This window comes from Culex quinquefasciatus, chromosome 2 (genome assembly GCF_015732765.1).
Source record: "Culex quinquefasciatus strain JHB chromosome 2, VPISU_Cqui_1.0_pri_paternal, whole genome shotgun sequence".
Lineage (NCBI taxonomy): Eukaryota > Metazoa > Arthropoda > Insecta > Diptera > Culicidae > Culex > Culex quinquefasciatus.
In genome coordinates this window covers 143,063,028-143,090,361 of record NC_051862.1, presented here as the reverse complement: position 1 = coordinate 143,090,361, position 27,334 = coordinate 143,063,028, and the positions used below count along the sequence as shown (strand labels likewise).

At 37.7% G+C, this 27,334-nt stretch overlaps 1 protein-coding gene and 1 long non-coding RNA gene across 2 annotated transcripts; both read right to left on the bottom strand.

Annotated features, from left to right (window-relative positions):
- Positions 1-20,751: 20,751 nt before the first annotated feature.
- On the bottom strand, positions 20,752-21,227 carry LOC119767509. The gene is made up of 2 exons (XR_005277556.1): positions 21,133-21,227; positions 20,752-21,035 (listed from the first exon to the last, which is right to left on the bottom strand). It is a non-coding gene; the product is annotated as an uncharacterized LOC119767509 (long non-coding RNA).
- A 45-nt stretch (positions 21,228-21,272) lies between these two features.
- Positions 21,273-21,807, bottom strand: LOC119767599. The gene is made up of 2 exons (XM_038256524.1): positions 21,411-21,807; positions 21,273-21,352 (listed from the first exon to the last, which is right to left on the bottom strand). The coding sequence occupies exons 1-2, from the start codon at positions 21,753-21,755 to the stop codon at positions 21,329-21,331; spliced, it is 369 nt and encodes a 122-aa protein (XP_038112452.1). The 5' UTR covers positions 21,756-21,807; the 3' UTR covers positions 21,273-21,328.
- Positions 21,808-27,334: the final 5,527 nt, after the last annotated feature.

Genomic DNA, 27,334 nt, shown 5'->3' with positions numbered 1-27,334 from the left:
TTCAGACTTAGTATCTTATAAGTGCTTGTTTTTCTACCCTTAAGATAACAAGACAAGCTATTGTTTCGATTTTCTATGTTCAAATGTGAACACCTGGGATATTTCTTTTTGCTTTTTTATTTTTTTTCTAAATTTAAAAATCTATGTTATACACTTTAAAAGGATAATCTTGATTTCCGAATATTTCCAAATTTCCAAATCATCACCAATTCAAGCTGCATATTATTGAAAAACACGTCATTCTCCTAATGTCACCGTCTCAGGATATCGAAAAATGATCCTCAGATTCCAAAATACACCTTAGACCAAAATCACACTTTATTACAAAGTTGTAAGCAAATCGAAGATGGGTCGGGGCAGGGTTGCCAGAAATATCTGGGAATGCCAGATTTTTTAAGTGTCAGCTAGATTTTTTTTTTCTCTGTTACAGATTTTTCATTTTCTGCAAATTTTGAACAATTTTTTTGTTCAAGTTAACAACTTTTGACGTACTTAACGTGAAAACTTCCATCATTGCCATGATTTTTCGTTCAATGATATAAATTTTGCGTCGCTTTCAATATATTGACAAAATTCCTTCTACAAGTTGTTTAGAACACTGCCCTACACATTCTGATTCATTTTGGAAACGATTATTCCATTCCTTGCGAAGTTATGGAAATCGTCATTAATCAATGATTGCCAACTAGGACGTCAATGATTGTTCCACAAAATTATATAAATTTTGAGACGCATTTGATTTAGATCAAAAATTCTTTGAGTGGCTTCAAGACGGCAACAACCGGCACATGCTGATTCATTTTGGTGGAGAAATTCGTTAAATTGAATTTTGTACAGAATATTTTAGAGTGATGATCACCTTAACTAAACTTTATGATTTTAAATAGCGACTTATGGGACCCTTAGATGGATCGAATAAGACCAAAACGGTCCAAATCGGTTTAGCCAGTGCCGAGATAATCCAGTGCATTTTTTTTATCAACATCCCACCACACACACAGACATTTGCTCAGAATGTGATTCTGAGTCGATAAGTATACATGAAGGTGGGTCTAGGAGGTCAAATTAAGAATTTCGTTTTTCGAGTGATTTTATAGCCTTTCTTCAGTAAGGTGAGGAACGCTAATTACCTCACATTACTGAGGAAAGGCTATAAAATCACTCGAAAAATGAACTTCTCAATTAGACCTCCTAGACCCACCTTCATGTATACCTATCGACTCAGAATCAAATTCTGAGCAAATCTCTGTGTGTGTGGTGGGATGTTGATCAAAAAATTGTCACTCGATTATCTCGACATTTGCTCCGTTTTGGCGTCATTCGATCCGTCTTGGGGTTCCATAAGTCGCTATTAAAAATTATACAGTTTAATTAAGTACTTCAAAAGTTATGCTAAAAAAACGAATTTAACAAAAGTCCGGAAGATTGTAAAAAGGGTGGTTTTTGTAAGAAAACCCGTCTTGCTATACATTTTCAGAAAGGTATTCAAAAGACCTTTCCAACGCGTCCAAGAAATTGAAGATTTGACAAATCTATCAAAAGTTATAAGCACTTCAGTGTTATTTATACGCTTTTTGGAGGCCGGATCTCAGATATGTTGATGAAAACGTTGTCCGAATCTCTCGTGCAACCTATCGTTGGATAGGTATTCAAAAGAGCTTTCCAATGCGTCCAAAACATTGAAGATCTGACAACCCTGTCAAAAGTTATAAGCACTTAAGTGTTATTTACGCACTTTTTCGAGGCCGGATCTCAGATATTTAGATGAAAATGCTGTCTGGACCTCTCATACGACTTATCGTTGGATAGGTACCGTAAACCGGGGTGACTTTGATAGGATTTCAATTTGTTTTTAGAATATTTGCCAACAGGTATGGTTTTTCTTAAGATTATTATTTTTAAAACATGTACTGGGGTAGACCACACAAAGTCCATGCACTATTTCGGAAAAAAAGTTTTTTCAATAATGTTTAGAAAAATAGTTACGTTAAAAAATTTTAGTTTGAATTCCGGGGTGACTTTGATAGTCATAGTTTTTCTTGTTAAAATCATATTTAAGATGTTCAAACTTCATTTGTACGTTAAATGTACCATCACTAAAGTAGCTGATATAGTATTTAAGAAAAAAAAATCAATGTTTATATTTAGTAAACTAAGTGTATAAGCTTTTAAGCAAAATACATATAAATTTTAGGTAAAATTGTTAAAGAGTCGGAATTTAGCCTGAAATTTGTTAAAATTAGTTATGTTTATAAAATTATCGATTTATATTGCATTTTATACTGAATTCGAAGCACGAATCACAAGTTTTCACATTTTACATGGAATTTGTTCAACTGAAATTGCCTATAAATTTAGAGAGTTTTTATAATTGTGTTTCAAAAACACAAATTATTTATTTTTAACAAACTTGTTTAACCTTCTCCTAGTGAAAAATTGTCCAAAGAATTCGAAAATTCATTCCGTTTTCCGATTAAAAATCATGTTCAATGAGAAAATCATGACACTTTGAGAAGTTTAAAATAATGACATTCATCAACATTTTCTTAACTATAGTTAACTAACTTTTTAAACTTGCCAAAATTTTATGAAAAGTTCTTCTTGAGGTACTTTGAACACTTCTCTACCACGGTCAATATGTTTCTGAACCATTCCTTACGTTTTTTTTAATGTACTCTTCATTTTGCGGAAAAATCGCAAACCTATCAAAGTCACCCCGGCTATCAAAGTCACCCCGTTTTACGGTATTCAAAATACCTTTTCAACGAGTACAAAAGTTTGAAGATCTGACAACCCTATCAAAAGTTATAAGCACATAAGTGCCCTGAATTATGGAGATCTGGCTAACCAATCTGATGGTATGAATAATGAATCAAATTGATAGAACACTGAAAAGTCCGCCCTTTTGTATCTATGTTGGATAGCATTACTCTCTGAATGTGAGGAAAGCATCAACCACCTAATGGTGGATTAAGTAACGTTTTTAAATTATTTCAAACTGAGGGCCTTCCCTGTGACCAAAGAAGGTATTTAATGTCATTGGTTCACCCATACAAGTCTCCATACAATTTTGGCTGCTGTCCTTACAAAAATAGAACGTAAATATTTAAACAGCTGTAACTATTGAGTGAATTTTCTGATCAATTTGCAGTCTTCGGCAAAATTGTAGGTATTGTTGAGGACTATTGTGAAGAAATAGGTACACGAAAAAAACGATTTTTTAATTAACATTTTGTTTTATAAAAACTCTTGCTAAGACCCCCTAGAGCGTGACATACTTTATGGATGACGCCAAATATGTATTTTTTGATTTACGAGATTTTTTGATATATTTTAGGGGACAAAACCGCATAACTTTTGAGCCATAGAGAAGTATGGTCAAAAAATCTTCCGCCAAGTTATGATTTTTTGTAAAAATAGAGATTTTCAGAAAAAAAAATTTACACCGAAAAAAATACCTCAAATTTTTATGTGAAATTAAATTTGAAATCGAAAAGTAGGCAAAAGGGCGTAATATTGAATGTTAAAATTTGAGTCGGAAAATCGGACCATAAGTTAATGAGATATCGACATTAGGAAAAGTGGGTTGTTGGAGTAAGACTCGTATAACTTCAATTTTCATGTTTCTTTTACTTTAAGAAGCTGTATCTCAGCAACTAGAGGCAAATCTTCAATATCACTTAGACAATTTCATAGCAAATTTTCTGAAATTTTCCAAAAAAATATGGTCAATATTTTAAAAAATCGAGGAACTGCAAATATTTCGGTAATCAAATTTTCGATGTCTATTTCTTGAAAACGGAGCCCTTTATCAACAAATCTCTAAAGTATTTTTCGATTGCAAATTCAATTTTGCATAAAAATGAGGTTATTTTGTTTTTGGCATACAATTTCGATTTTTTCCAAAAATCAATATTTTTTCAAAAATTCATAACTTGGAAACAAATTTTTTGACCATTATTCTCTATAGCTCGAATGCTGCGAGTTTTGGTCCCCTAAAACATATAAAAAATCTCGAAAATAAAAAAAAACCCTATTTTGGAAAATATAAATTTTGTAAGAAAAATTATTAAAAAAATCGACAAAAAAAACGACTACCTATTTTTTCTCAATAGTCCTCAACAGTAACTACAACTTTACCGAAAACACCAAATTGATCAGAAAGTTCAATCAAAAGTTACAGCTGTTTAAATATTTACGTACTATTTTTGTATGGACAGCTGCCAAAATTGTATGGAGACTTGTATGGGTGAACCAATGACACAAAATATCTTCTTTGGTCATAAGGTACACAGCTAAAAAAGTAGTTATCCAGCTGCGTGTTAAAGTGCTGGCTGTAAAATAAATATTGCAATATTTTATGCAATTTTATGTAATTTTACGCCCTGAAATATGTAGCCCATCAGTATGGGAAACCTACTTGACCGAAATGTCAAGCTCATATACGGGATTATGCTCTCAGCTTTACATCGGTCTGATGGCCGAGTGGGCTAATGCGCTAGTCTTAACAGTTGGTGCTTGGTTTGAATCCCGTCGGGTGCAGTTTTTTTGTGTTTGCAAAAATTGTACATGCAGTGTGTAATATTGAGCGTTTATTTTGAAGAAGGTGATGTGCATGATTTTGCATGCGATTTTACCATTGGATTTTTTGCTGTGTAAGCCTCCACAAAGTTTGAGCTAAATCAAAAAAATATAAATAAAATCTATTTCCGGTTTTGGTAGAGAGTGACTCATATGTTTTATTTTATTTGGGGCCGTTGCAAATATTTGTTAAAGTTTATGTCCCTCGATAGTAGGTCAGATTTTGCAATATTGACCTGGCAAGAGTCAAAACTAAAACATAAGTCTTGCAAAAGAAACTATTCACCTTAGATTTTCACCGAAAACTCATTTCAAACATTTTCTGAAAACTGAATTGAAATATTCCTAGATCACACTGCACTCAGGTATGTGTCTTTAAACATTTTCCGATACTTTGTTACTCTATTGTCACAAAGCAATTTTTCTCATGTGTTTTTAAGAATTTAAAATTTCTGTACATTTTTTGCACAATATTTAAAAATATAAATCCATGCGAGCCAAAGTTCTACACTGAGTCCACAAGACATCATATGAGCGATGTATGAATTGGTCGAATAAACACACCACATTTGTTTGTGTTTGCCGCGCGCTGGAACTTTCAATTAATTTTCCCAAAAAGGACGCCCATCTTTGCTAAGTGAGTGTGTTTAATCACACAAACACATACACACACCCCCACATACTACTAGCCAAAGATACATTTTACGCCTAAAGTACGAATAGACTTTCGGTTTGAAGTTGGTGGGCATGTTTTTGTAACCAAACCGTCCCACACATACATTCAAATATACACACACACACACGCACAAACAACTTCCTAGCAAACCAACTCTCAAGCCAACACACCCAGAAGAGCAAAGCAAACTTTGCTGTGATGTGGCGTAGTATTAATTACAAAGTTGTTGCCTCCAAAGTTGATGTGCCAAATCGGACCAAAACTGGGAGAGCAAATCGAGTTCAATTACTTTGCTCGGCAATCAAACGGGGAAACTCGAACTGGCTGGACCTCAGGGGATTTGCTCTGATCGGTGAGCAATTTTCTTAATTGCAGCTACTCTGGGTTTGATTGATCCAGCTTGGTTTGGGAAATATTTATCCACCAATTAAGACTGATTGATCACTTACCAAACTGCAGTTATAAGCTGGCAGTAATTAGTTTCCTTTACTCGTTAATTTGCGATCAATCAGATTATGATTTTATGATAAGTTATCTGTAAATCAAATTTTACAACGGAAAATTAAAAATAAAATGTGTTGTCACTCGTTAGATGTGATTCATAGATTATTCGTAAAAGAATTCATAGAGTAAGATGGAGAGAACCAAACCAATCAAGAACAACTTTTTCAAATCAAAGTTAAAAACTTTAAGCTCATAAAGTCAAACCATGACCACAACCAGTTTCATTCTAACCGTATCATTCATACCCATCTTCCATTGAACTGGTCCACTAGAATGAACCTCCCATACCCTCACCACCCTAACTCTTCCTTCCCGGAAGGATGGCACTAATTGCATAGTCATGTCCCCATAGTTGGCTTAATTGATTCGAACGTAATCGGATCTCCCACACTAACTATCGGGCCATCCGGGGTGTGTTGAAAGTTTTCCACCCCCACCAATCCCCCCCCCCCCCCCCCCCTCACTTGGGTGCAACATCCTTCGGCCTGTCTGTCTGGGGAGAATTATTTACTATTTTTGTTCCCCACTAAGTACGGGTTCATTGATTGATGGTGTGTCTTTAATTATACAGGTGCAGCTTTCACCTTAATGACAGCTGTTGACTGGGCGACCGTGAATGAGTGAACCAATTTGTCGCATCAAATATTGACGGGAGCTGCTGGTTCATGGTAGAAACGTACCAAATCAGGGGGGATTTTGATGTTGGGTGCAAAATATAAAGTATCAAATATGAAGATTGATGCATTGTATTTTTTTACACGAAATGTACTGACTTTAATCATATTTTCTCGAAATTTTAATGTTTCGAAAAACCTCTTTTGTTACTTTTTGGTTGCGATTTGGAACTTGAAATGTAAACCTAGAACTGGGCATTGGTATACGAGATGATAAAGAGCATGGTTCGGCAGTAAAATGGCACTGTGAACGAATGGAGAGGATAAATCCCAAAATTACCGAGAGTACTTTACTCGCTGGCTCATTTTCAAAAAAAAAATATCTTTCAAACAAAAAAAATCGAGATTTGAACCCGAGACCTTCGGCATATTGAACTGCGCTTTTGCCGTATCGGCCACCACGGTTCGGTGATTAAGAGGCGGTCATTTGTTCATATAAGCCACTCAATGGAATGAATTGTTTTGTTGTAGCGCAAGAGGTCTTTACATTCACTAAATAGTACATTCCTCTCATTTCTTTTCGAAAGGACTATTCGCATGGACCTTAACTTTGGGTGTATGTGCTTAGGAATAAGTCACTTCTATTTTCCTCTTTAAACATGTTTCTGGGCCTTTATATTGCTTCCACACACTTAAAAAAAAGGTTGAAAAATTTATGGCAGAATATAACCTATTTTTGTGTAAATTTAACATAAAATATTTAAAAAAAAAGTTTAATTTATCAAAATTGATAACCAATGTCTCAAGTTCCTTATGCAAAATATGATTTTTTTTACTAGAAACCTGACATGATAGATTTGCAAAAAAGTGTGTGATTCATTCATGAAATGTTGCTTGTAATAAAATGTTTAATTTTTACATCAGTAGCCAGCGAAATTATTGTCAGCTGCTGTAGAGTTTTAATGTTTACTTAAAATTTTAGGTTAAAACAACACACCATATTTTAAATCTTCCAAATTTTATACTTTTTTCTGTTCATTTCAAACAACTTTTTTGATTTTAGTCACGTTTTTGGTACACTTTAAAAAAAAAAAAAAAAAAAAAAAAAACCTTCTATTTCATTCTAGATAGATGTTTACTAACATACCTTCCAATCCCCGAGGTTAGCAAGGTACCGGCCAGGAGCCCCTTATCTTACTGGATAGTATTACACGCTCATCTGAAGATGAAAACATGGTATCTCCCGTGTTGGAATATTGTAACCGGATGAGAGTCTAGTGCTATCATACGTTTAATTACAGTTAAACAGCAAGATAAGCGTTGTGCAGCCATCCGGAATTGTGCGACCTTTATTGCTAATGCTAATGCTAAACTTAAAAAAAAAAACCTAAGCGGATTTTATTTGTATTTTTTTATTTAGTTTAATTAGCCATTTTGTGTCATTGGTTAACCCATCCAAGTCTACGAACAATTTTGGCTGCTGTCCGTTCAAAAATGGTGCGCAAATATTCGAAAACCTGTAGCTTTTTTTTTTAATAATGAGGTCCATTCAGAATAAATATGCTCGCGGAAAAATAATATTATTTTTCTCATTTTTTTCAAGAACTCATTTTTTCATAAATCCGTTTTGTTATTTACGAGGTATTTTTAAATGATTTAGGGCCAAAAAATCAATACAACACTAATTTGAAATGGGTAATTCTCCGCCAACTCACACAAAATCGGGACAAGTTGCCCCGACCCCTCTTCGATTTGCGTGAAACTTTGTCCTAAGGGGTAACTTTTGTCCCTGATCACGAATCCGTTTTTTGATATTTCGTGACGGAGAGGCGGTTTTTCAATAATTTGCAGCCTGAAACGGTGATGAGCTAGAAATTTGGTGTCAAAGGGACGTTTATGTAAAATTAGACGCCCGATTTGATGGCGTACTCAAAATTCTGAAAAAACGTATTTTTCATCGAAAAAAACACTAAAAAGGTTTTAAAAATTCTCCCATTTTCCGTTACTTGACTGTAAAAATTTTTGGAACATGTCATTTTATGGGAAATTTAATGTACTTTTCGAATCTATATTGACCCAGAAGGGTCAAAATTTTTCATTTTAAAATTTCGTGTTTTTTCTAACTTTGCAGGGTTAGTTTTTAGAGTGTAACAATGTTCTACAAAGTTGTAGAGTAGACAATTAAAAAAAATTTGACAAAAGGTATTTGCTTATAAACATTACGAGTTATTGCGATTTTACGAAAAAAAATGTTTTGAAAAAGTTGGTCGTCATCGATCATGGCCAATCATGGTCACCCGCGACAGACACGGACGACGAAACAAAGAGAAACGCAAAAAGTAACTTTTCAAAACTTTTTTTTCGTAAAATCGCAATAACTCGTGATGTTTCGAAGCAAAACCCTTATGTCTATATATCAAAATTTGTGTAATTGTCTGCTCTACAACTTTGTAGAATATTATTACACTCTAAAAAATAACCATGCAAAGTTAGAAAAAACACGAAATTTTAAAATGAAAAATTTTGTTCTAAATGAAAAAATGACCCTTCTGGGTCAATGTAGATTCAAAAAGAACATTAAATTTTCCATAAAATGACATGTTACAAAATATTTTACAGTCGAGTAACGGAAAATGGGAGAATTTTTAAAACTTTTTTAGTGTTTTTTTCGATTAAAAATACATTTTTGCGGAATTCTGAGTACGCCATCAAATCGGGCGTCTAATTTTACATAAACGTCCCTTTGACACCAAATTTCTATCTCATCACCGTTTCAGGCAGCAAATTATTGAAAAACACCTCTTTTTTCGAATGTTCCAAAATGGAAGGGGTCGTACCGCCCCTCCGTCACGAGATATCAAAAAATGGACCTTGGAATCGTAATCAGGGACAAAAGTTACCCCTAAGGACAAAGTTTCACGCAAATCAAAAAGGGGTCGGGGCAACTTTTCCCGATTTCGTGTGAGTTGGTAGAGAATTACCCAATTGTTAGTCTTGATTCGAAAATTTCGAAAATATTGGTTTTGGAAAGATCGGAAAATTTCACGTATGTTTCATTTCTTAACATTGAAAAAAGGGGATTGTTTGGGTGAGTCTTAGAAAACTTCAATTTTCCTGTTTCTTTTTCTTCAAGCCGCTGTATATTAGGAACCAGAGGTCCTATCTTCAATGCATTTTAGACAATTTTATACAAAACTTTCTGAACTTTTCAGAAAAAAAATATTTTCAGAAATTTCACTCATGGTATCTATTTTTAATTATCGAAAAACTGCAAATATTTCATTGAAATCTAAATTTCGTTGGCTATATTTTGAAAATGGGGTTCAAATTCAATCAAATCAAAATCGAATCTGTAAAGTACTTATCATTTGGAAATTCAATTTTGCATAAAAAAATGAAGTCAAAACAATTCTACGAATAAAATTTAGATTTTTCCAACTATCACTATTTTTTCAAAATTTCATAACTCAGCTGCAAACTTTTTGACCATACTTCTCCATTGATCAAAAGTTGCGAGTTTTGGTCCTATGAAATATATCAAAAATTGTCGACAATACAAAATAATACGGATTTTGAGAAATTGTGTTATAGTTAAAAAAAATCAAAAATAAATCGGCATTTTATTTTTCCTTGTAATTTTTTTCTGAACAGTTCGGATTTTTTTTTTCAAGGTCACCATCGTACCATTTTTGTATGGACAGCTGTCAAAATTGTATGGAGACTTACATATGTGAACCAATGACACAAAATGGCTTCTTTGGTCACGAAGGGCCCAAAAAAGTTTGAGCCAAATCAAAATTTACAAAAAAAATAAAAATAGTCCAAATCGGCTGATTTCGTAGACAATTGTTGAAGTATAAAAACTGCTTCAGAAATATTGTTTGTAATTTTTTTTAATAAATAAATTATAATAAAAAATGTTTACGGTAGTTTAACTTGTACGTGCGTCAAACGCGTTCTGACCCGAAATTCCTTTGGCCAGTTGTCGCACTTACATCAATTTTTAGGGAGTGACGAGATAGCACCACAAGATTGGAACTACTTTTATATGAAAAGTGACAAAAATGCACGGAGTTTTTTTGGTTTTTATTGAATATCTCAGGATTGAAATCGAATGTTGGGGATCTGTGAAGGTCAAAAGGTGAGGCATTGTGAGCTGCACAAAATGGCGTTCTTAACTCAAAATGCATATTAGCACGATGGCGACAACAATCTTAAACTTTTCAGATATGCTTTTTAAATCTGAAAATTGCTATTCAAATTGTTTGCAGTTTTCTCGCCATCCAAACAAAATCTGAATCAAAAATTGTCGATATCCAGGGTTTTTATTGAAAAAGTCCTATAAATTATTGTTTCTCATGTATTTATTGGATCTATTAAAAAAAATGCTATGAACCTTAAAATATTTTTGAACTCTGTTTCAAAAACTTTAAAAAAACCTATTTTAAACTATTCTTAGTGTAAAATTGGTCATTTTCCAACGCATCTTCATTGACAATAATTTTTATGATCTTTTTTAACAACGTACGTATTAAATTTGCTTCACTCATTCCACAAAACAAATCTTGGTTAAAATGGTTTTATGAATTTAAGAATATGATTTTTAATTTTGTCATGACTATAGAATCCTCCTGCCCTCCCCCCCCCCCCCTCTATCTTGAAATGGTTATAATACATTTATTTGAAATATTTAACTGATCTATTCTTAAATCAAATCCTCAATCATATAAATACGATTTTAAGAAGAAAAAAGGTAACGCATGAGAAATTCTCACTACACCAGCAGTAATTTGTTTTTTTTCATGGATCACTGGCCATCCTACATATTACTGTCGGGGACAAAATTACATCCATTTTCCATTACGAGGCTTTATAAATACCGAGAGAGATGCAGCCATAAAGTCACACAAACACTCCCACACACACCCTCTCTGGTCGGCAATTCGTATCAATTATTAAGATGCTTTATTTCTGCTAATTAATGATTTATACCGGCACAACACACAACAGCTGGCACCACCCACACACACACTTCCCCTTTTTCCCCCAAAAGCGTATGATTGTGAAAGTGCAGCATAATGTGCAAATACGTCAACCATAATGTACACGAAAGGCAGGTGTTGGTGGGTGGCGTGGAAGTGCCCATTTTCGAATGATTGTTTTCATAATTTCCTGCAGCAGCAGCGCATCATATTTTTGGGGGACGCCCTCACCGCTACTTGTTTCAAGGCCCCCTCCCCCCCTCTTTAGGATGCACCAATAATGCAATTTTCGAATCAAATTCTCCATGTGAGCACACACATACACACACACAAACACAGACAGACGGTGTACACAAATGAATGATTAATGTATTAACGCGGCCCTGCGTCAGGGTTTAACTCATCCACCCTGCGTTGATCTTTATTTATTTATTTGTTTTATTTGGGTTGCGATTGCAGCGCGGGAAAAATTGTAGGGGAAATGCAAATGTTGATACACCAAGAGAAATTAATTGTATATACTTTTGATATTTTAAATAATTTATAAACATAAACAATTTTGTAATTGTCAGCTCCACATTTTTTAACAAATTGATTCATTCTGCAAAAAAAAAGATTTTTAACGAAAAAACATATCCCTTAAAACTACATGTTTCACAATTTACTAAAGTTGAATAACGCAAAATGGCACAGGATTAAAACTTTACGACAACAAATCATGAGGACCGATTTGACAAAAAAAAGTCCGTCACAAGAAATGCGAAATATGGACAATGGATACGAGATCAGGGACTTAATGAAAATGCTCAAAAATCTGTACCTTGAGAAAGGAATTTCAGATCGATTTGTTTTCTCTGGCAAAGTTGTAGGTATAGGAAAGTAGGGTAGAGTGGTCATCAATGAGACATGGTTTACAATGATAAAATGGCGCTAAACTTATCAAAATCTATGGAAATCAGGGATGGAATAATCGCAAAAAAATCAATTTCGCTTGCGAACTTTCTTCAACCGCGAAAGAAAGAGGAGGCAAATCACGCATAATAAAATCGCTCCAGAAATTCTCCAAGAAAATCAATCTGCTGATGATTTTTTGTGAATTTCCTTGTCAGCACCACTTAAAAATATTTATTTCACTTTGTTTACACACATTGCCCATCTACAAAATGTGACAGGTCATTTTTCGACGTGTGACGTTACACTTGCAAGTGTAGTAGTGTAAAAGATGTTCCACTGAATAATCAAGATGATGACTTTTTTAGGTTCTTTTTACCGATCTTTCGTGCGCGAGAGAGGAGAGCCATGCTCCCTTTGGATTTTTTCTCTTGATGAGCATTCAAAGATTTTCTATTGATGATGATTATTCCATCGCTGTCAATATCAATTGAAATTGATTTTTTTGCGTTCATTGGGTTTTAAATTAATTGAAGCAAAGATAACAAGTTATTTTTTCATAAACATAGTTTTTTTCATAAATTTAAATACGTTTCTGCATAACTTTTGTTAATTGAAGTTACAAGTTTGCAAAATTATCGTTAAATGTTGACGAATGTCGGATCTTTCTCAAATTTTGGACAATGTTAGAACACTTCAAAAGAATGAAAATGCATAAAATACTCATATTTTTTATTTCAACTTTTAACAAAAAAAAAACGTGTAATCTGGTTTTCAAGGAACTTTTAAAAGTAAGGTTTGAATAAAAGTTATAAAAAATAATATTGTTTTATGAACAAACAGATAATTAAACGAATGTTCCCTTTAAGACATTGGAAATTGGTCCGTAATTTGTTGGGATATCGGTTATTTGGGTTGAACTCAACAAGAATCATTTTTCAACCCTAATTTTCCTTCAGAAAGCCTTTTTCTCATTAAAAAATAAACATTTTTAATGTAAAATTGTAGAAAATTATCTAATGCTTACAATAAAATTGCATGCAATGTAAAAAATTGCGCTTGTTAAAAAAAGTTTAAAATATATGATTTTTTTTTGCTTAGATAAAGAAAAATGATAAGGAAAAATGAGAATTTCAGAGTGTAGCCCAAATAACATAAAAAATGTGCTTATCGATTGCAGATTTGATTTAACATTAAAAAAATAATTCAATCGACCATGATTTTGAGGTTTTGTAAAAAATCTCATTTTTGCTTTTCCCACTTCAATTAAGAAAAGCTTATGTTTGACCTCCTTAAAACAATGTTAACTGAAATCCGAAAGATTGTTAAATGGATAGTTTTTGTAAGAAAATCCGACATACTATACATTTTTGAAAATGTTATTAAAAGACCTTTCCAACTAGCCTGATTAATTGAAGATCTGGCAACTTTATTTACTAAATGGGCCATTCTCCGCCAACTCACACAGCAGTTGCCCCGACCCCTCTTCTATTTGCGTGGTACTTTGCTCTACGGGGTTATTTTGGTTCCTGATCATGAATCCGAGGTCCATTTTTCGATATTTCGTAACGGTGGGGCGGTACGACCCCTTTCATTTTTCAAGTTTTTTACTAAGACACGTTTTTCAATGATTTTTAGCTCGCAACCGTGAAGAGATAGAAATTTGGTGTCAAAGGGACTTTTGTGTAAAATTAGACGCCCGATTTGATGACGTACTCAAAATTCCGAAAAAAAATTATTTTTCATCAAAAAAGTTAAAAAAAAGTTTTAAAATCACTGCCATTTCCCGTTACTCAAATGAAAAAAATCGTAAGACATGTCATTTTATGGGAAATTTAATGTAATTTTCGAATCTGATATAACCCAGAAGGGTCATTTTTTTCAGTTAGAACTTTTTTTTATCATTGTAAAATTACGTGTTTTTTTCTTACTTTGAAGGGATATATTTTAGAGTGTAACAATGTTCTACAAAGTTGTAGAGCAGACAAAAACAAAAATTTTGATTTATAATCATAAAGCACACGATTGAGTTTTGGGGTTAAAAATTCGAAAAACTGGTCAAAAATGGTCATTACGAACAATCAAGAAGGAATAAGGATCCGGAACAAACGGCATAGACCTAGGCACGAAAAGGACACCGATTGGAAACTCGGAACATGGAACTGCAGATCGCTACGTTTCGATGGGTATGAGTACGCTCTGTTGAACGAGCTCAAACCCCGCAACTTCGATGTTGTAGCACTGCAGGAGATGTGCTGGAAGGAGCGAAGATGTGGGAGGATGATGCTTTGGAGCTCACCATGTACCAGAGCGGCGGAGCCGAAAACAAGCTGGGAACCGGCTTCATAGTGTTGGGCAAGATGCGGAGTCGTGTGATAGATTGGGAGCCGATCGACGACCGGATGTGTAGATTGAGGATTAAAGGCCGTTTCTTCAACTATCACATCTTCAACGTACATTGCCCACACGAGGAATCATCCGATGCCGAGAAGGAAGCGTTCTACGCGAAGCTGGAGCAGAAGTTCGACAGCTGCCCGCAGAGGGACGTCAAGATCGTCATCGGAGATATGAACGCCCGCATAGGAAGGGAGGAGATGTACAAGCCGGTGATCGGGCCGAACAGCCTGCACACCGTCACGAACGACAACGGCCAGCGGTGCATCAACTTCGCAGCCTCCCGCGGTATGGTGGTACGGAGCACATTCTTCCCCCGGAAAGACATCCACAAAGTCACCTGGACATCGCCTAATCAACGAACAAAAACACAAATCGACCACGTCCTCATCGACGGCCGATTCTTCTCGGACATACGGAACATCCGCACGTACCGCGGTGCGGATATCCACTCGGACCACTACCTGGTGGGTGCAAGCATGCACTCAAAACTGTCGACGACGTACCACCGACGACGGAGCCGGCTCCCACCGCCGTTCAACACCGAGCGGCTGCAGGACACGGCTGCGGCTCAGCACTACGTGCAGCAGCTGGAAGCGAGCCTGCCAACGGAGGAGGAACTCGGCGCTGCCTCGCTCAACGATGGATGGAGCAGAATATGCTCGGCCATCGGCAGTGCCGCTGAAGCCGCGCTAGGTAGTACGGTCCGAGTTGGAAAGCAGCGCTGGTTCGACGAGGAGTGCCAGCGGCTACTTGACGAGAAGAAAGCAGCTTATGCGGTGAAGCTGAGAGCTGCAACTGATGAGAACGTGGCCAGATACAAACAAGCGCTGAAACAGCAAAGAACGGTTTTCAAGCTCAAGAAGCGCCAGCTGGAAGATCGCGATCGCGCCGAAATGGAGCAGCTGTTCCGGCAGAACGAGACGCGAAAGTTCTACGAGAAGGTTAACCGGTCCCGCAAGGGCTATGCGCCGCAAGCCAACACTTGCCGGGACGCCGAGGGAAACCTTCTTATGGACAAAGGCGAGGTGTTGAACAGGTGGCAGCAGTTCTTCAACGAGCACCTCAACGGCGATGTAGCGCATGGAGACGGCTTTGAAGCCCAACTTGGATCGCCCGTTGCTGACGAACAGTTCCCGGCACCTGATCTGGAGACGGTGAAGAAGGAGATCAGGCAGCTGAAGAACAACAGGGCCGCCGGTAAAGATCGGTTACCCGGTGAGCTCTTCAAATATGGAGGAGAGCAGTTGGCGAGGGCGATCCACTTGGTGATTTCTAAGATCTGGAGGGAGGAGAAACTACCAGAAGAATGGATGGATGGTGTCGTGTGTCCCATCTACAAAAAGGGCGATAAGCTGGACTGCGGCAACTACCGCGGCATCACGCTTATCAACGCGGCCTATAAAATCCTCTCCCAGATCCTCTGCCGTCTGCTGACACCGTACGCACGGAGGTTCGTGGGCCCCTATCAAGCGGGGTTTACTGGCGCTCGGGCCACCACGGACCAAATTTTCTCGCTCCGGCAGATCCTCGAGAAATGCCGTGAGTACAACGTGCCCACACATCACATCTTCATCGATTTCAAGGCAGCGTACGATACAGTCGACCGCGAACAGCTATGGCAGATCATGCACGAGAACGGATTTCCGGACAAACTGACTCGGCTGATCAAGGCTACCTTGGATCGTGTGATGTGTCACGTGCGAGTGGCAGGGAGCTAGCGGACCCCTTCCAATCGCACCAAGGGTTACGACAAGGTGACGGCTTATCCAATGCGCTGTTTAACATCGGACTTGAGGGAGTTGTGCGAAGAGCGGGTATAGACACGAGAGGCACGATTTGCAACAGGACAGTTCAACTTCTTGCTTATGCGGACGACATTGACATTATAGCGAGAGACCTAGAGACGGTGAAAAGGGTTTACACCGCCTTAAAGACGCAAGCAGACGAATTGGATTGGCCATGAATACGATGAAAACAAAGTACATGAAAGGGAGGGGCTCAAAGGACGTTGACCCCCCAAGACTCACCCCTTTAGCTGTGGATGGCGATGTGCTGGAGGAGGTGAGCGAATTCGTGTACTTGGGATCGCTGGTAACGGCCGACAACGACACCAGCTTAGAGATCCGGACTCGTATCCACTCCGCGAATCGCGCCTACTTTGGATTACGGAAAACCTTGACATCTGATCGAGTGCAACGCGCCACGAAGCTGACCCTGTACAAGACACTGATTAGACCGGTTGCCCTCTATGGCCACGAGACCTGGACGCTGCGGCAAGAGGACGAACGAGCCCTTGGAGTTTTCGAACGGAAGGTGCTGCGAACGATCTACGGTGGAGTACGTACAGCTCAGAACGAGTGGCGAAGGCGCATGAACCACGAACTGCACGCGCTGCTGGGAGAACCAACAATCGTTACCCTGGCGAGAATCGGGAGGCTCAGGTGGGCCGGCCATGTCGCGAGGATGGACGAAGACCATCCTGTCAGGATGCTCTTTGACCGCGCGCGACCCGATGGCGGCACAGGCCGAAGAGCAGGAGCACAGCGTGCACGATGGGGAAATCAGATCGAGGCGGACCTAAGAAAGATCTGCAACCTAGGAGACTGGCGAGCTGCAGCCCAGAACCGAGCAACATGGAACAACCTTCTTGATACAGCACGGGCACCGCGTATGGTGTTCTAAGCTGATTGGTATGTATGGTCAAAAATGGTCAAAAATGGATTTTAAAACTATTTTTTTAACTTTTTTTTGGAATTTTGAGTACGTCATCGAATCGGGCGCCTAATTTTACACAAAAGTCCCTTTGACACCAAATTTCTATCTCTTCACGGTTGCGAGCTATAAATCACTGAAAAACGTGACTTAGTAAAAAACCAGAAAATGAAAGGGGTCGTACCGCCCACCGTCACGAGATATAAAAAAATAGACCTCTGATTCGTGATCAGGGACCAAAATTACCCTTATAGCAAAGTTTCACGAAATCGAAAAGGGGTCGGGGCAACTTTTTCCGATTTCGTGTGAGTTGGTGGAGAATTACCCAAATATAAGTTTAAATATGAGAAAGGCGCCAACCACCTAAAGGTGGATTTAGTAATTTTTTCAAACATAACTTTCACAAACCAATTTTCATCACTGTTTTCCATAGCACAAATGATGGCATCTTTTAATATAATTTTTATTGTGTGTTTTTCCTAATTTGTATTTTTGTCTTAAAAATTAAAGAAAGAATTGGGTTTACATTTTTGAGAGTGCAACTCAACATAAAAGATTATCTTGTATTACCTACAACTTTGGCAAGGATACCAACTCGATCTAAAAATTACTTCTCAAGATACAGATTTTTGAACATCAACATAACATTTTTTATTACCAATCATTGACCACCCATCGGATTTGTATGGAGAATTGCAAGGACTAATGATTTATGATGAAAAAAGGCTTATTTGTGCATACTAAACTTATTTGTGTTCTATCATTCAAAATAATATTCGTCGTTTACTGAAGTCTCAGAAAATTGCACTGAACCGTAAACGGGATTATATTGCCTGATTTTTTTTCTTTCAACTCCCCTTTCAACTCTTTTCTTCGACATTAACTAAAATCTTCTTAAACAGCTTTATTGGTTCTGAAATTAGAATAAAAGAAAATAGGAAAATAAAACTCAAATCGACGTCATTGTTCGAATTCTCAATCGACACATTGTTCGAAATTGATCAGTTATCTATGTAAAAAATTAATTTAGTTTAATGTTTGGTGATTCGTTTATGATTAATTTTTGATGATGATTTTTTTTATGATTTTTCATGTGAATTCAATTTCAAATATGTTTTTGTTAATTTGGTTAAATTATTAATAAGCGTCATCTCTGCGTGTTGTTTTCCACAAATAATGCTTTTAAAAACGCCAAGCATGGGCACACTGGCACGCGAGTGACAGGTAGCTACAATACAAAATCCTTTTCCCGTCGCAACCCTGTCGGTATTGCGCGATCCTATGCGATTTCCCAGATGTGTAATAAAACATGAGTTATGGATTCGGGCCCGTTTATGTGAAAAACTTCCATCGATGCTGCAGCCTGCCGCCACCGGTTTGGTCAACGAATTATTGTTTTATGCTTTTCCAATGCATTCGCCAAATTAATCAGAGAATTTATCATACTTGCATTGATTGAGGAAGGCTTGAATTGAAAAAATCACTCCCCGGGGAGTAATAAAAAAGGCTGGGAAAAGTTTTGTGCTTTCAGATAAGACATTTTTCACAGAATTAACCGTAAATGAGTGGGATTATTCGTTGAATTTTAACTCTTTCGCGACATGAAAAAGAGTGTTTTCAAATGACCAACGCTAGCTATCAGTGCTGGACCACACACTCATGTTCAAAAATGAAAAATAATTCAAAGAATAAAAGTTCCCGCCACCTGGTCAAACCCAGTGCTAGCTAAATGTCCAAGTTCTAGCTTGTGGCATCTTTGCGATGCGTCATAAAAAGTCGTGATTTATAGCGGTCGAAAATTTATCCCTTATTTATGCATGAGATTTTTCCCCAAGTGGCCGTGGCACGCGTGAATGTAACCAGCAATTTTTTAACGATGCGTTTTTTCCCACTTTCCCTCTGACAGCGGAGCCCAGTCCACTAAATTGAAAGGTTTTTTTTCAAAATTTTACCGAAGGATTTACCTGCGGCTAGACAGTAGCAGTTCGCTCATATTTCACGATTCGGGAGGATGTACCACTGATGGACAAAAAGATGAAAATATTTTTGTTTAGTTTATTTTGGCTGAATCTTAGAAATTTTAAAGAAAAACACCCTTATATTTTTACATACTCTGAAAGTATGTATGTGTATTGTGGAAGGGCACAACCATACCAAACCAAGAATAAAATAAAACTACAAAATAAAACCATTTCAATAACAAGTTGAGGTCTTATTAATTTTTGAACATTGCTTGAATTGCTTGAAAACTTGGTTTTGCTATGGTTTTATTTTTAGGTGTTCCCGCGTCTTTGGAAAATCAGATTTTGGGATTCCTGTGGTCTTCCACATACATGATTTTGGTATGATTTCATGGTATTTTACCATGTATTACTGGGAAACTAAGGGCATATTTTGGTCGCTGGTATTTGCACAAGTAATACCAAAATTTGATATTTCCATGCCATTTTTGAGTGCAGCATTTGCAATTAGTGAAAAAGCGGAAATAATATCACAATGCTCCATATTAAAATAAAATTATTCGCTATACAGCATAGCCTTGGCGTTCTCGATTACGAGATTCCTACACGGAGAAAAAAGAGTTCCCAAAATCGTGAACAAGCGTTCATGAAAATGGGAACCACGAACAAAGTGTTCAAATTTCATGGTACGTTTTTCAAAATCGTACCATGGCATTTGAACACTTTGTTCGAGGTTCCCATTTTCATGAACGCTTGTTCACGATTTTGGGAACTCTTTTTTATCCGTGTACTCGAAACTAGGTGTACGAAGACTTGATTGTTGAGGCAATTGCAAACCTCTTTTTACACCTAAGCTTCCATCCACCCCGGGATTCGAACTGTGAGTCCAACTGCCTACCAGCGACTACACCGAAGCAGGACCCAGGGAGACGACTCCTACACCCGGACTGAGCTAACGACCTAACCTCTACACAGAAAAAAATCAATTCCCGTAATCGTGAATTAAGTTCACGAATGTGAGATCCACGAAGGAATTTATTCATGAGTATGGTGCATTTGCACCATAAACGAGAATATATTCCTTCGTGGTTCTCATAATCGTGAACTGACTTCACGGTTTCGAGAATTGATTTTTTTCTGTGTAGGTTAGACCGGGGCCGACATTTACTTCCCTGTCCGACGGAAGGCGTGATCAGACAAATCTCGTCTCAAAATTTTGCCACCGGGACCTTGTCACCTCCCCATTTCCGGGGAAAGTGCGAGCATGAGACAAGATGGAGTACTATTGAATAGCAGGAGTACCATTTCCTGCACAGATGCAATAGAACACAGCAAACATAAAAAATGGGTCGAATTCCAACAGAATCCCAGATAATCAACCAGCCCTCCCAAGACAAGGATAAATTCAACCTACACAGAAATAAAAGAGGGGATTTTAGCGTACTTACATCTATATTGGCGAACTAAACCTAGTTGGCGTCCTTAAAACTAGAGTTGCGGGTGTAAACCTGTGTGTGTGTGTGACCCCCGTGTATCCCTCGACGATCCGGAACAACGTTGCTGCCCGGGCAGAACCCAGCTTGGTCACCGGCGAGAACGCCGGCCATCCGGTGCATTTGCCCCGCCGTCCAGTCGGCAGGAAGGCACAGCAGCGCACTGCTCCACACCACGGCTCCAGCCATGATGGAATTTAGCTTGCGAAACAGGAAATGAAGGCCTGCACAATGGCAGACAATAGAAATTAGCACACATTTCAGGGACGAAGCACATTTTTTGGGACTTATTTTAGAATGGCGGTTAGATCTTTTTCTTACCGATCTCAAGTACTCCTAACTACTCCAGCATGGCCATGCTATCCATGCTGAACGTAGACGCCACCTCACTAGCACACAAAAAGTACAAAAAAGACTCAAATTAACATCAATTAAGCACACGAGGGAGGGTCGCCACTCTACCTCACCACCACGACCAATTTACGGTGTCGCGGCACCTCGCACTCCAGTGCGGTTATTATTCCACGCCTTGTTCTTCCTCCTAGGCGAAACAATCAAAATTACAATTATGCTAACACCACAAAACCCGCAAAAATTACACTGGTGAGACGGTTTTCACCACAAAAATCCTCGAACAAAACTTCTTCCTGAGGTCGATCGTCCGGCGGAAAAGTTGACGGGTTGACGATCGACGCGGTCTCCTTTACGCTAAACCAGTGACTGATGACGATCTGCGGGCGACGATCGGCTATATTGGTTGACCGATCGCGCCTCGTCTTATCACTCACGGCTCTGGTTGACGTTGGCCGATAAGAGATTGGAGAGTGAGTACCGGGGCGTCGCCAGGGTGGCTGCTCGACTTGATTTCCCCCTCGGGAAATTAGTTTGATGCTGGCATGGTTAATGTTAGTCCGGTATGTTGATGTGGTGATGAGCATAAACATAATCGGTGGATGTGCTTGTTGTGTTTTGTGCTAGGGTAATTAATCAACGATCGGCCTTCGGTTTTGAAATTGCCCAATATCTAGTGCATACATGCCTTATGTGCGTACGGTTAGCTGGGAGATCACGCACTCGCGAGAGTAAGCGCGCAATCGGCATCGATCGGCTGCTGGGAAGCCGCGATCGATGACGATGATGGTTCTTGGCTTCTTGTTTGTGTTGTAAGTGTAGTGGTTTTATAAAAAATCTAGCAGACAAAAGATCAAATTTGGCCCTGATCGGGATGGCTTAGGGCACTCTTCTTATTATTCGCAGACTTCTACTGTTGCGATGGTAAACTGCAGCAGGCAGGTTACAACCTTCTGGGATCAAACCCAGGCCGACTGGGTGAGAGCCAAACACGCTTACCCCTACACCACGGTCCCGGCATGCAACAGCCAAATCTACTCACCTGATGATTCCATGTTGTTCTTGGTGATATTCTTCACCACATCGAATACATTTGGCATTGATGAACGGCTTATCCTTGATGTTCTTAAAGGTTCTGAAAAATAATAAGATTGAAAAATAAATGTTATTAAAATGAAATTGGATTCAAATTCACCAAAATTCAATAATCTGTTGATAGACTCGTAAATCAAAGTTTTTTGTTTTCCCGACTCAGAGAAATTTCAACGATTTTACAAATTTTCTTAGTTGGTATATCAAAATAAAAAAAATCAGCTTCAAGAGCGAGTTTTTCACCAATGTGAAACAGGTCGTATCGAGGTGCTCCGATTTGGATGCGTTTGTTTTTCTAGAGATGAGATGAACTCATACCAAATATGAGACCTCTTCGACAAAGAGAAGTGGGTAGAGCGTCCAATTTCCCGAGGTTACAAATTTCCCGGGAAACGGGAAATTTTCAACAAATTTCCCGGGAAATCCCGGGAATTCCCGGAAAATTCGAAATTAATCAAAAAGAAGAAGCGGAAGCAAGACAAAGGGATTCCGCAAGACATGGTGTATCGTGACTCAAGCGCCTCAACGCCAGACGATTCTGTACAACTGTTTGCAGATTTTTTCAAAACCGTTTACAGCGCCAATCAACCTACAACCAGCAACGAGTCCCTGGACAAGATCCTGCCGCACGAGTTACACATGCCCTTGGTGTGTCTCACGGAGGAAGACGTGCGCAAGGTCTTGGCCTCTACCGACGCCTCCAAAGGACCTGGCCCGGACTGTATCCCTCCGTCCATTGTAAAGCAGTGCGCAGCTACACTAGCAAACCCGCTCGCCATTATCTTCAACCGCTCCCTCGAATCGGGTGTGTTCCCTGCTAAATGGAATGTAGCTTCGATCACGCCAATTCACAAGTCCGGAAACGTGCACAACGTGGAAAATTATCGTTCGATGTCCATTTTGAGCTGCCTACCCAAAGTGTTCGAGAAAATTGTGCATGAGTTTTTATCCCGTGCCGTGCAACCAATAATATCTGCCTGTCAGCATGGTTTCATGGCCAAGAGATCTACGACAACGAACCTGATGACCTTTGTCACCTACGTCTTAAGGAGTATGGAGAGTCGCTGCCAGGTGGATGCTGTCTATGTGGATTTTGCGAAGGCGTTCGATAGAGTGCCGCACCAGCTTGCCGTTGAAAAACTGCGAAGGCTTGGACTCCCTGAATGGATCACGACTTGGCTGCACTCGTACCTAACTTCTCGTTCAGCCTACGTTAAACTCGGTGGCTCGAAGTCTGGGTTGTTCATGATCCCGTCTGGTGTCCCGCAGGGTAGTCATCTGGGCCCACTAATTTTTCTTCTGTTTATCGACGATCTCTGCCACTGGATCAAGAACGACAAGGTCTTGTACGCTGATGACTTGAAGTTCTATCGCACAATTACTTCACCGCTCGATTGCCTGGCTCTCCAAACTGACATTGATTCGCTCATCTTGGCGTTACTCTTGATAGAAAGATGACTTTCAACGAACATATCACTTCCGTCACGGCTAAGGCGTTTGCTACAATTGGTTTCATCCGAAGAAATACGACTGCCTTCAAAGACATCCACGCTCTAAAGGCTCTGTACAGTGCCCTAGTCAGAAGCCAGTTGGAGTATGCTGCCCAGGTGTGGGCACCATATCACAATGTTCACATCGCCAGGTTGGAGAGGGTGCAACGCGCGTTTGTGCGACTAGCATTACGCACGCTGCCGTGGAGGAATCCGCCGGAGCAGACATCAATCGAGGATCGCCGTCGTCTGTTGGGGCTGGACACGCTGTTGAAGAGGAGACAGAGGATGCAGCAGCTGTTCATCTTCGATCTTTTAACGAAAAGGCTGGACTGTCAAAAATTGTCTCAACTTCTGATCGTTTATGTTCCACCACGTAATCTTTGTCGAAATCCGTCTATGTTTCGTCTATCTGTGCACCATACTGTGTATGGACACAACCAACCATTTGATGTATGCTGTCGTTTGTTTAATGTAGTTTCTGACCGTTTTGTTTTAAATATGACGAAAGATAGTTTTAAGAAATTAATTAGCTGTTAGGAAACAGTCTGTTCAAAACGAAGATAAATAAATAAATAAAAATTATTGTGATCCTGCTTCTAGATAATACTTTGCAACAAAGCTCATACAGCTTAAACAGCTTCTTTAATAGTCAAAATGACTGTGAGGATCAATAAATGGCTTGATTGCTTGTAAAAATCATACAAAATCATGCAGAAATTATGTAGCTAGTTAAAAATAAGATAATCATTGAATTTACCTTGAAAATCGTACTTCTCGTGCTTTTTTCCTTGAATAACTATTTCATGAAATCAGTTTAGGAGTTTTCAAATATATGAAGCGAGTTTTTGAAATATGTGCATTTTTTAGGCACCTCTGATAGTTTGAAGTTGTTTTTAAAGATTTTTTATGGTTTCATTTATATTATGGTTACTTGGTACTCAGCCTAATAAATGGTTTAAAATAAACAATACTTGATTTTAAAAGTAACCCTCTTACGCCCTTGGAAGCTCTTTCGCTTTATAAATTTTTTACTTCAAGCTGTTATTTCTTTTGGTAAAATTAATTATATCGATTCAATTTACATCAAATTTTGAACAGTAAACAAAAACGTTTAAAAATCTCAATCTTGATCTTTGCCGGATGGGTTTAACATTTTTTTTTATATGATATAACAACAATTTTCGTTAAAAAAGGTTTCCAAGAGATAAATTTAATGCCATTCCATAATAGCGTATTTTTTTTTTATCTTTGAAAATATTAGGCCAATAACATTTTATGTTATTTATAACAAGATTTGTTATTCGCCGTTATGATTTTTTTGTTATTGGATTGTTATTGTAATAGTAGACTGATAACATTTTTGGTTATTCTTAGAACAAATCTTTGTTATTATTTTTTGTTATTTTAACAACTATTCCGATCATCCCAATAACAATTCGAGGCATTCTTCCATAGCAAAAAAAGTTATTTCCAAGTTGTTTTGGCTTTCAACCAATATCAGAACAATCACAAATTTTGTTATGATAACATAAACTGTTATTAAACTCTTATGCAAGCATGGATTTTTCAAGAAGATTCCATAACACTTTCTGTTATTTTAACAGTATTTGTTATTGAAGTGGCATTAATTTTGTTATTACCGTCTGCTCGGGATAGTTTTACGATTTTCCCATAACAAGACGGCACTTTTTGGTCTCAATATGTACATATTCGGAATGAATTACAATTATTTTTAGCATTTTATCGGATTAGGGGTAAAGCTTTTTTTGAGTTGAGAGCGTGATACTTAAAAGAGAACATACATTTAAACAAAATTGTTACTAAATTTACCCTGAATAACTTTATAAAGTAAATATGAATCGTATTTAAATAGTAGTTAAGAAATGAGCATTCAGAGATCGCCATTTGGGACATGGATTGTATTTTTTCAGCTTTTCTTCAAAGACTTACTAATCTAAATCATATTTTCACTCCCTGATTTTATGATCTATTGTGTTTTGGTTGAGCGTTTGATTTATATTTTTTAGAATAGCAATAGAATTGAGAAGATGGAAACTTAATTTATTGTAGAAATAATTTAATATTCAAAAAATCTGGCATTTTCTAACTAAGATTTTTCTTGAGTACTGTGAAATTTTCATTAAATTAGATGGTTTTGTTAAATGGACCCTAACATTATTTATAGAATTATGTTTTTATCAAATTATAAAAAAAATGTTAAAGATTATATTTTAACATCTTGTTTTTCAAGTTAATCTTTTGAAGGGAGAGAACTTGTTTTACAGATCTTATGATAAGTGTGTGTTTACATATTTCACTCTGAATGTTCGATTTTGTTCTATTTGGTAGATAATTTCATGTTATACAAAGGAACGTAACTAAAAAGATCAAAGAAAATTAGAAAAATGGTATAATCTGTAAAGAAGGTTTATAGTTGATTGAAAAAAAATTATAATTAATGTAAAATAGAACTTTTAATCATTTAAACAAGCGACTTTCAAAGTAATGTAAACATTTTTCACGTTCCGTAAAATATTCGTGAAATTTGGTGTTTTGGAATTATGGATTCCGTAAAAATTGCAATTTATTCTCTCAAATATTCCTCATGGGTGGACCACGGGCAACCGAGTCATGACCGGATTTTCAACGAAAATCTGTTAAAATCTTTGCTTTTTAAATGCAATATGCCAAAATAACTAGACCTTCCTCGTCAATCCATTCCCGGGGTCCCGGAACATGGTTCCTTTGGCCAATTTTTACTGTCTTATCTTGGAGGGGATGTTTTTTTTTTTAATCGTCGGAATAAAAGTGATAATAATTGAGTTCCTCGTGGTCCACCACCAAACCCCTTTAATTCGATTTTAAGGACTTTTTTACATAATAAAAATCTTGGCAGGACTTGGGAAACCAGCCGCGTTCCGAGATGTGGACGTAATCGCCTTCTCCCAAATTTATCCCACTGTAGATTGGGAGAATAAAGTTTCATTAAGATCAGAAAATAAAAAGTAAAATCGATTTTCTGATTTCAACAGAATTACTCTATTTTCATGATTTGTTTTTTTATTCTCACAATATTTTTTCCTTTAAATTTTATATATTAATATTTCTAACACCTCAAATGAAAAATTTCATGAAATATTTTCGACCGAAATTGTTATTCAGCTCCAAAAAAGCCTCAAACTGTTCTGAAATATGGAAAACGATGTAACCAGAGCTGCACCCAACAAGCCGAACGACCATAGACCAAGCTCGAGAGCCGTCTTTTCGATGATTTGTGTTTGCGGGAATGGAGAATGCTTTTGCCTGCCATGTTTTTCCCCTTGTAAATTTTAATGAACGAGCTCTGAAGAGGTGTGCAATCCGCAAAAAGTATCCAGCAAAAATCAACTTCAACTGGTGCATTTTCACTTGAGGGAACTTCGAAACATTTTGAAAACGGTACATTTTTGTATCGGTTTTTTTTACTTTTTGCAGTTTGGAAAGCTAATTTTGACTGCCATTGCTGGATGAAAACCAACATGGTTATTGGTTGAAGTATCCATTAATTGGATGTTCCTAGGTTCATACTGTTACAATCGATCAGATTC

What these genes read in the sequence shown, in the direction of transcription:
- LOC119767599 (XM_038256524.1), bottom strand. Translation starts at nt 21,755, where the DNA reads ATGTTTATGCTCATCACCACATCAACATACCGGACTAACATTAACCAT. An exon ending in GTGAAAACCGTCTCACCAGT is followed by an intron (nt 21,353 to 21,410) that starts GTAATTTTTGCG and finishes TGTTTCGCCTAG; the next exon opens with GAGGAAGAACAAGGCGTGGA.